At 31.0% G+C, this 9,800-nt stretch overlaps 1 protein-coding gene across 1 annotated transcript; it reads right to left on the reverse strand.

Moving 5' to 3' along the window:
* Nucleotides 1–3,384: 3,384 nt before the first annotated feature.
* LOC116135198 (telomerase Cajal body protein 1) lies at nucleotides 3,385–9,283 on the reverse strand. The gene is made up of 14 exons (XM_031420904.1): nucleotides 9,039–9,283; nucleotides 8,877–8,939; nucleotides 8,646–8,701; nucleotides 8,404–8,484; nucleotides 8,175–8,248; nucleotides 7,825–7,907; nucleotides 7,341–7,447; nucleotides 7,118–7,260; nucleotides 6,950–6,997; nucleotides 5,840–5,892; nucleotides 5,000–5,084; nucleotides 4,803–4,869; nucleotides 4,590–4,700; nucleotides 3,385–3,770 (listed from the first exon to the last, which is right to left on the reverse strand). The coding sequence occupies exons 1-14, from the start codon at nucleotides 9,215–9,217 to the stop codon at nucleotides 3,646–3,648; spliced, it is 1,275 nt and encodes a 424-aa protein (XP_031276764.1). The 5' UTR covers nucleotides 9,218–9,283; the 3' UTR covers nucleotides 3,385–3,645.
* Between the last annotated feature and the right edge of the window lie 517 nt (nucleotides 9,284–9,800).

Below are 9,800 nucleotides of genomic sequence, written 5' to 3' on the forward strand. Positions count from 1 at the left end.
CATTACATTGACCTAAAATGTGTATAAATAAATATCTTTCTTCACGAGAAGGGGAGGTTGAACATATGAGAACCAGGGGCAGAGCCAGCCCCTTTCACATTTTAAAAATAATTTGTTTATATAGGTTTATAAAAAAATTATATATATATATACCTATCTTCATATTTAAAAAAAAAAAATGAGAAATATGATATATATATATTCAAACTCATATAAAACTTTTTATTAATATATATATTCTACGCTTACATTATATTAAAAATTTAAAACTCTCTCAAACTTTTTTCTACATATATCTGTTTTTTATGATTTTATCCTTACAGTTTTTTATTCTCTCATTTTCTCTTTCACTTTCTCTATGTTATTCGTTAATAAAACTTTTGAAAACTGAAATTGTTGAAGTTTTCACTCATCAAGGTGCCACAATTAGCTTCGTTTTCTGTTTTCTCAGTTTTAGGTATGTGTATTGCTCATTTTATTTTAGTTTATTTTAGTGTTAGATCATGCTTATTTTTTGAAGGATTTTTATTCTAATTTGATGGAAAAAGGCATGGATCTTGTAAGTCTATTTTGTGTTTAAGAATGTTCTCATTTTCCCAAATTAAACCTTAACTATATTTTACTGAATATTATTTTTCACTCTCCACCCACCATTTTCTTACATTTCAAACGTCACTGTTTAGCTGTTCAAAACTATTAAAGAAGTTATTATCTATGTTTATACTAAGTAAATTTCCCATTTTGTTATTAATTCATATTAAAAGTCAAGACAAGATTGACTTAATTTAAGTTTTGGTTGAATTTAACTTAGGCTAGGGCTGATCAAAGTCATAAAAATTTATATTATAATATTTTAAAGGAAAAAAAAAGAGGAGAAATACGAAATTTGTGTAGAATATTTTTGGTGGATTGTGATTGTTGTAAACTCGTTTAATTATATTGGATTTAAGTTGATCGCTAGATTACTGTGGTATTTTGCTCTCTTTAATTGAAAAGGTTTTTGCACGTGAAAAATTTCTTATGTTTCCTTGTGAATTGAATGTTATTTTCAACATAATTTGCTCAAGGTTTTGCTTCTCATAGATTTATTCAAGTGGTAAAGTATTGTATTGTTGTATTATTTTCTTTTTGATTATTGATATTATATTATTTCTTTTGCTCAAGGTTTGATGATTTTTTTAAATTCTTCACTAGTTGTTTGATAAACAATGGCGGAGCCACGGAGGCCTCCCCTGGACAAAAATCTTGGGTCTGCCACTGATGAGAACTAGACATAGATTTGAACTTCATTATTTCTGTATGTAAAACAAAGTATTTATTCATCTTTGTATGTCTTACGGGCAATATCATAAAAGTAGTCAAAGAATAATAAAATAACAGTAGATGTATGATTTATTTTAAGTATCCGAACCACTATAAAAACCTTTATTGTCAGTCTATTATTTATGTTTCTGTAACATATATAATTTCAGTATCATATTCAAATCTCATGAATCGATCATGTGTAATTTCAAAGACTCTCTTAACACTTTATACATGCAAGTCATTGGTGTCCAAAATCAAGCATCAACAATTGTAAATTTGATTCATCCCAGAAAAAACAGTTGGCCAATTAGTATTATTGGCTCTGATTAATGTAATACTGACTTCCCAAATATATATAATCTTCTCTAATTAAGTCAACAAATATAAACAAAACAAAGTTGTTCATGGTAGTTGGTCTTGGGAAGAACAAAGAGAAATGGTTCGTGAATATTTGTGGAGTAGGTATTTGTATCAGATGAGGTTTAGTTGTTGTAAGAGGGCATCTCCAACCCGACGTCATTTTAGTGTAAATGGTGTGAAAAATGTGCTCTATTTCAACATAAAAAACTACATTAAATTAGTGTAAGTGAACAATGTTATATCAAATTCAGTGTAACACTATCCATCCACACTAATTTGGTGTGATACTATTTATCTACTATAAAATATATTTTATTTTCTTATTTTTGTTATTTATATTTATGTTAATTTGATTATTATTTATAATAATAAATTTATAATAATTATATAATTAAAAAAATGATGAAAAATTAAAAACCAAAACTTTATTTAATGTAAATATTAAACTACAATAACTCAAAATAAAAATTAGTACTAATTTAAAAACATTAAAATTAAAAGAAAATACAACATAAACTACAATAACAATTTAGTATTCCGGTAGATTAGTTCCAGATCCTCTAAAATCATCAAAATATTGGAAAAAACTAGAGCTATTTTGAGATCCTTGACCTTGTTGTTGAGCTCTTTTTTGCATAATTTTTTATTGCTCATTTTGAAAAAACTCGCACAAGCTTGGATCGGTTATGGAATTCAAATCCGATTTCAAAATTTTTTTACTCAACATAAACAAATAAAGAATATAGAGGTTCACCATGCTCTTCGAAATGCATTAATTGATTATTTGTGAAAATAATATTCTAATTAAAAAAATAAAATTAGTAATTTTATTTTTGCGTTGTTGTTGTTTTTTTTTTTTTTTTTTTTTTGGTGGTATTTTATATTAGATGTAATTTTTTTTATATTAAATATAATGTTTATTTGATTAAATAAATGTTTAATTTTATTAAATTAGAATAATTTTCAAAATTATTATTATTTAATAAAAATATCATTCATAATATTTAATTAATATATACAAAAATAATTAATAAAATAGATTAATTGTTAATTATTAATAAAAAGAAAAAGAAAGAAAATATTTAAAAAAATATTCTTTTTAATATAATATTTAATGCAATGAATTACAGATACAATAGTGAAATAAAAAAAAAAAAGAAAAAATTACACCAATTTGATGTGAATCTTGCAACAATTTGGTTGTGACTGGAGATGGTCCAAAGAGGCTTATTTTGTGCTGATGAGTGGGCTAGTAGGACCGCCCTATCTTATGAACAAAAAACATATCCCCATTTTATTAGTTTTGTTTTTTATGGTCTATTTTCAAACTTATATCCTTTTTTCTTATCGTGTGATTATTTTCTCCTCAGCTTTAGCAGTATATTTTCATCAAACAAAATAAATATTTGAAATAAAAAAAAAAATCACTTCCCACTAAATTATTATAGATAAATACAAAATAATTAGGTATCAGTTTTTATTCAAAATCTTTTCAGTGTCTTTGCAAATACTTAAAAATCTGAATTTAAGGTTACCACGCAACTGAACCTGCTCATAATTCTTCACAAGAGACAAGGTTGGCGCAACCTTTTTAGACTCTAATAACTCCATTTCTTACTAATTAAGAAGAGAACTACGAGTTCAAATAACAAAGCCTCTACCTTACAATGAACTTGACATTTCACCAACAAGAGATGACTGGTGAGGTGAGGTATGATAATTAATCAATTGATTATAAGAAAAATTACAAGTTCAAGCATCCAAATGACAATTTACTAGACATGATCTAAGTTCGCCTAATGATCTGATTTACATGTAGCCACAGAGAACTAAGAATTCTTCTCAGTAGACTATCAATGTTGGAATGGTTTTGAATCAAATGCCACAAGGTACAACAGCAAGCAAACCATGCCCACTCAGCTCAGACAATCATGAAATATGAGACGAAGAGTTTCTACTTAGCTGAATGCCGTGATTTTTTCAAGGATCCTGGTGGAGGTTTTCATGTTCGGTTTGATTATTAAAGTCACCACCGATGACATTGTCAGCATTTTCGATTCTTGAAGTATATGAGAAACTCCATACAGCAGCACAGTTTTCATCACCTACATCAGATAGAGCAAAAACGCTCATGCACGTGCAAAAAAACACTTATCTATGATTATCATACACAATAGATGTATAAGGCCATTAACATGTTTTAAAACACCTACTATTGCGCTTCAAAATTCCAGAAATCCAGAAATCATACACAACAGATGTATAAGGTATTCTAATATTTCAATCAAATTATTCCTTATTTGAAGTTCTTTTAATTTTTGCTAATTTAACTTTCTTAGTTGGGTAAACTATTTTTTTTTCTTATTGTATTTAATTTTCTTAGTAAGGTAAGATATTTTTATTTTCCTATTTTTTTCTCCTTTCTCCCTCACCTTATTCTACTCTATTCGTCTTCCTCTCCCTGTTCTATCATATATGTAGCAAAACATCCAAAAAACATTAATTGAATATTCTGGAACCCATTACTGTAGCAAAACTTCCCAGATAAACTTTTAAATGATACCTGAGGCATTAGAGAGGGACGACAAAATGGATTTAGCTATACCATTAAATGATAACTAAAGCAATATATAGATATTGTAGAGAAAGAGAGCATAAAACAGACTGAATTAAGATTAAACCTATGTACTTTCCATCACATTTTGGAAAAGAACATAACATTATGACATCACGTGTGGCATGCAGAGACAAGAACACAGAATTCTTGTAATAACAACCACAAAGAGTGAAACAAAAAACAGAGCCATAAGAACATAACAAGAGCATGATAAACAAGACTGGCATGAGAAGGAAAGACATAGTAATAATAAAAGGAATCTCCAAATGCAGAGAATAGTTTGTAGTAACATGGTTACTGGAAATACCCCTCAAATGGAAATCCTCATTGCCATCATCGGGAAGTTCAAATCTTCGATGTCCTGATGATGAGGCAGCCATGGGAAAAAACGGATGAAAAGAGAAACCATTAACAGTATCTGCAAGTTGCTCAGAATGAAAAAAAAACTGGTTAGAAATAGAAGAAACTAAAAGACAAAAAGACAAATTAAGCATTCTTAAATGACATGGACTAGTGATACCTGCTGCGGCCTGAAAGCCTGATACCCACTGCCCAGTTTGTAAATCATATATATGAACCAAACCATCCTGGAATCAGAAATTACAAAGATGAGGATATAACCAATCATTTATTGTTGAGAGCTATTGCACCCAAAGCCTGATATGGTCTATTCTCTTTACTCCACCAAAGAAAAATTAACAGAATCAAATTTGATACCTGACCACCGGTTCCTAGATGTCGACCAGAGGGATCAATATCAAACAATATCCGCTGATTGGTATATTCAGAGGATCTGTAGAACCTAATAACAAGGTGCACAAAATAATTACATGATGTCAAAAAGTGAAGGCACTACAGTGTCATAACTTGTTTTGCTCACATAAAATTTGCACTAAGAGAAAATTAAAGTAATTGTGCAACAAGAGAACTAAAGTACAAGAAACAACACTCAGGAAAATGCAAGCCTATTTTACTCATTCTACCAATATTGAGAAATTGTATACAAAATATTACCTTATAATGATACTAACCCATTATATATCAAAGTAGAACATTGTTCTGTATCAGATTTTACATAATTGAAGCATAACAGAGCGCTTATCAACTCAGATATCAGGTTATTGTTCTCACAACTTCAATAATTATTGGGCATTGCTTCAGTTGGCCATGGAGTTCCTCTTTAGGTGGGAGGTTGAAGCATGTAAGTAAAGCATTTAAATGCTCAACCAGCTGCCTCACAACATTTTTTTCTCTTCCCAGAGGGCTGGGTGGGAGTTTCGTTTGCATTTTAACTAGAGAAAAAGGAGAAGCCATGATTACTTAAAATCCCAATTGTAAAATATAACCACGGGGCACATTATTTGTGCAGCTTCTCATGGAATTCAAAAAAAAAATGGATTTCATCTCTCTGATTCCTTTTCATTTTTTGTAATTTTTCTTAAGTTGAAGCTGTCCTGTAGTGTGTTGCTTTTTTCTTTCTTTTTTTTAAATAATTTTATTTTGCCTATTCATTTTGTCCTTTACAAAAGGATACCCCAAAAAAGGTAAAATACTTACTTGTACACAACTTCAACAGCTTTTCGCACGTCCCAGCATAGTATGTAAGGATCCTTCAAAATAATTTCAAATATTGAATTTTGTGAACTGCATTTATTGAACAAACTACAAGTACAAGTGATCTTGGGCAATAATTTAAAGTGCCAAGTTTATAAGAAAAGGCATCATGGTTAAGCTAGCCAAAAGCTCATAAAATAACGTGCAAATAGAGAGAGCAGCATTGTCCCACCTGAAGGCAATAAAATTAAACTGCAGTAAAAACATGGGATGCACAGGATGAAGGTAGAACACTTGAATGGTTGTTAGAATGTATGGGCAGTCTCACTTTACTAGAGGAAAAAATACTTTACAATTAACAATACCGCTCCAATATTTAGATGGTATGAACCAATTATACACATGAGAAAACCAAGGTGAAGGGTGAAACCAATGCAATCTTTCTCAAAAACATGGAGATATTACCAGGAGTGGACTGAATGGTTTATCCCATGAGAAAATATCAAGTATAAAGTTTAATTCTAAAATACACTCCCATTTCCCTTTGTCACAGCTATGTATCTACTTCAATTTAATTTTTTTTTTTTTTTTTAATTTTTATTATCCAAAATATCCTTGAACTTGCTTTGCAAACCCCAGTTCGACACTGGAACTCCCAGAGAACCTTACAATCTTCAAGAAACAGAAAAAAAAAAAAAGGTCTTTTGGCCATATAAGTGCCCATTAAGGGGTTCAAACCCTAAACCTGTGGGAGTAAACCACAAGCCTGATCATACAGCTAACATCATGTGTATCCACTTAACGGCAATAAATTACGCATTCACCTTTTATAATGTTAAGGATAATAAAAGTTTACATTCCTCAGAAATGTATCATCTATTCTAAAAAATTGATAAAGGAAATAAAATATAAATGCACAGCAGTAGATGTTTATTAATTTTAGGTAGCAGGAGTTTCCATCTATGAGAACAAATCTCATTCTCAACTTTGACCCTTTCCACATAAATGCAGGGGGTGTGGGGTGGTGGGAAAGGAAGAAAAATTTGGATCTTCTTTCTGTCACATTAATTAATCATAATCTGCATGGAAATAAAAAATGTATATGGACAATACCTTTCGACCTCCAGTGTAAAGATAGTTTCCATCTTTCGAGAACTGGAGCTGAATGGAAAAAAAAAAAAAAAATCACCATTATTCATTGATATTTATAATCAGAATCAAGCATATACAGATGAATGCCTACTCAATCAGTCAGATGCTGCCAGATGAGTGCTAACTTACATGTGTAATCCCACCTTCCTGACCATGTAAAATGTATAAAAGTTCCATATTGTCTTCTCTGTAGATTGCTGAAGTCTGACTGTATGAACCTGTAGCTAGCATTCCTGTATGACTTGGACTGAAAGTGATTCCAGATATTATACCTGCAGTTAATAAACAAGATACTTCGTCATTTATTAATCACCTAATAACTCCATTTAGGTTGATAAACCAGGAATAATACCTGCTTGACCCTCTTTATTTCCTTGAAGGGTTGAGTACTGCACAAAATCCCTACCAGGGCGATGTATATTGAATACTCTTATAGATTTGTTGTATCCAGCAAATATCCTACAAGATAAAAAAGTGAAGTTAGCAAAACCATTTTTTGGTGTGTGACAATTTAGACCAAAAAAGTTTATATGGTGACCTAGTTAAGCATATGGTTGATAAAAACTTCAAAGAATATGACAACACATCACGGTTAATGAAAAGAGTAGAAATTAATAATGCACTTGACCAAAGTTCATCTATAAGATACTGAAAGGGTCTTTAAAACAAAAGTCACCATCTGCAGACTACCTACATAATGATCTAAAAATCCTATAGGCAGAGTGTCAACAATCATAACAAAGAAGATATATTATTTACAAGCATACACACACAAAAGAAAAAGCATATAGCTACATCAATCAAATCATACAGCTTTCAAAGAGTTGTTCACTTACTTAGTCCCAGCAGGATTAAATGCAATTGAGATGGCAGCAGTGATTTCATCCACAGCATCGTATGCTCGATATGTGCAACGCATCTGTCAGTAATCATGATCAGTGACTAAATATAGTTACACAAATCACAAAAGGGGTAGCAAAGCTATCTCAGCAATACTTTGAAATGGGTGTTCACAGTATATATAGTATTTGCGAATTGATGAGACCTACAATGCCTTCATAATACACTATATAAGCAGTGTGCCATTTCAGTGTACTACAAGGCCTTTTCAAACTTTCCAAGAAGTATCCGAACCACTTAATATCATTAGCAGAAAGCATTATATATGAGGAAAGTAAATCAGTACCAGACCAGAAGTAGCATCCCAAAGATGAATCGGATGGTCACGAGTGGTACTAGCAAACACGCAACTAACTGGGTCTGAAACAGGAACCAGAGTTACATCAAATACCAACCTCACGCAACATCAATAAAATTAAAATCCCTTCCACCATAACTAGAAGTAACATATACATAAAACATACACAAGCACACATGCAGAAACATCCTTCCATCAATTAAGATTAATTATGCACCTGAAGCAGACATGTACGGATACCAACAAAAGTCGTATACAGACTCTCCTTCACGCACAACAAGGTTTGCATCAAAAGAATCTGCAAAGCATAAGAGTAACACAACAGTAAACTATAGTTTAAAATATTATGACATGAGAGCCCATCAGCCTAAAATCAGCTCAACATCATGATCAATTAGCCAAAATTTTCATTCTCCTAATATGTAAGCATTTCAACAAAATGCTATTGACTTTCATTACCTTGTTCATTAGCCAAAGAACAAGCATTAATATCATCTCCGCCTCCATTATCCGGCCTGATAGACAATCAACATATTATATAGCAACCATAAAATATCTCATAGTCATAACCACAGATAAAGCACAGAACTAAACCATTTGTTACACTTTATCGTACTTGAAAGCAAAATTTGCAGTGATTTCATAATTAAAAGCAAATGAAGAGCTTATTCAAACAACATTAAAACTTACAACGTAAAAACGCGAAGCGTATTATCCTCAGAATTTGTGAGAAAACACGAACCGTCGGGTGACCTACCAAAATTAAAATAAAAAATAATTCCCAAACAAAAAGCTAAAAAAAACAAATGAAATAAGAGCTGAAGCAGAACAAGAAAATGCAGGAACAGTTACCATTTGATGCCTTTGAGGAAGTTGTTAGCGTTTGAGGAGGTCCTGAACTGGTTATAGAAATGGTAGGATCTATGTGGAGGAACATCGAACTTAATCACAGGCCACGTGTACTCTTGCTGGCTCTCTTGTGTAGTTTCTGTAACTTCAATTTGTTCTTCTTGTTGCTCTTCTTCTCCCATTCGTGTTTTGAGGTTTGGATATTAGCGCCAAAAGTAGAGTGTGCTTTTGCGTTTTGGAGCTTTGAGTTGAGACTGGCGTTGAGGCTGTCTGCCTGTGTGGAAGAATTTAAAGTGTTTTCCACAGGAGTCCCACACTTTTGCATAATTACATTAATACCCCTTTCATTGTGTTTGTGTTCTTTTTGAGTAGTGAAGAGTGAAGACCATAGCTCCTTCAGGTTTAATAAAATCGAACGGATCCAAGATTTTCGTATAATCATAAAAAAATCCCCAATCTTGGATAAAACATTAAAAATATGAAAAACAAATTCTTACACAAATTTTTTTTTGCAAGTACAATTTTACCCTTATATGTAGCATACTTTTATGAATTAAAATGAAAATCCATGAATTTAACAATTAAAAATAATTTGTTATATATTTCCCATACCTATTTTACCCTTATATGTAGCATACTTTTATGAATTAAAATGAAAATCCATGAATTTAAAAATTAAAAATAATTGTTATATATTTTCATTCCTTTTTATTCCTAGTATTTTTAATATTAAATTCATATTTTTTTTATGATTATATTTTAATA

The sequence above is a fragment of the Pistacia vera genome, unplaced genomic scaffold (genome assembly GCF_008641045.1).
Source record: "Pistacia vera cultivar Batoury unplaced genomic scaffold, PisVer_v2 Contig296, whole genome shotgun sequence".
Taxonomy (NCBI): domain Eukaryota; kingdom Viridiplantae; phylum Streptophyta; class Magnoliopsida; order Sapindales; family Anacardiaceae; genus Pistacia; species Pistacia vera.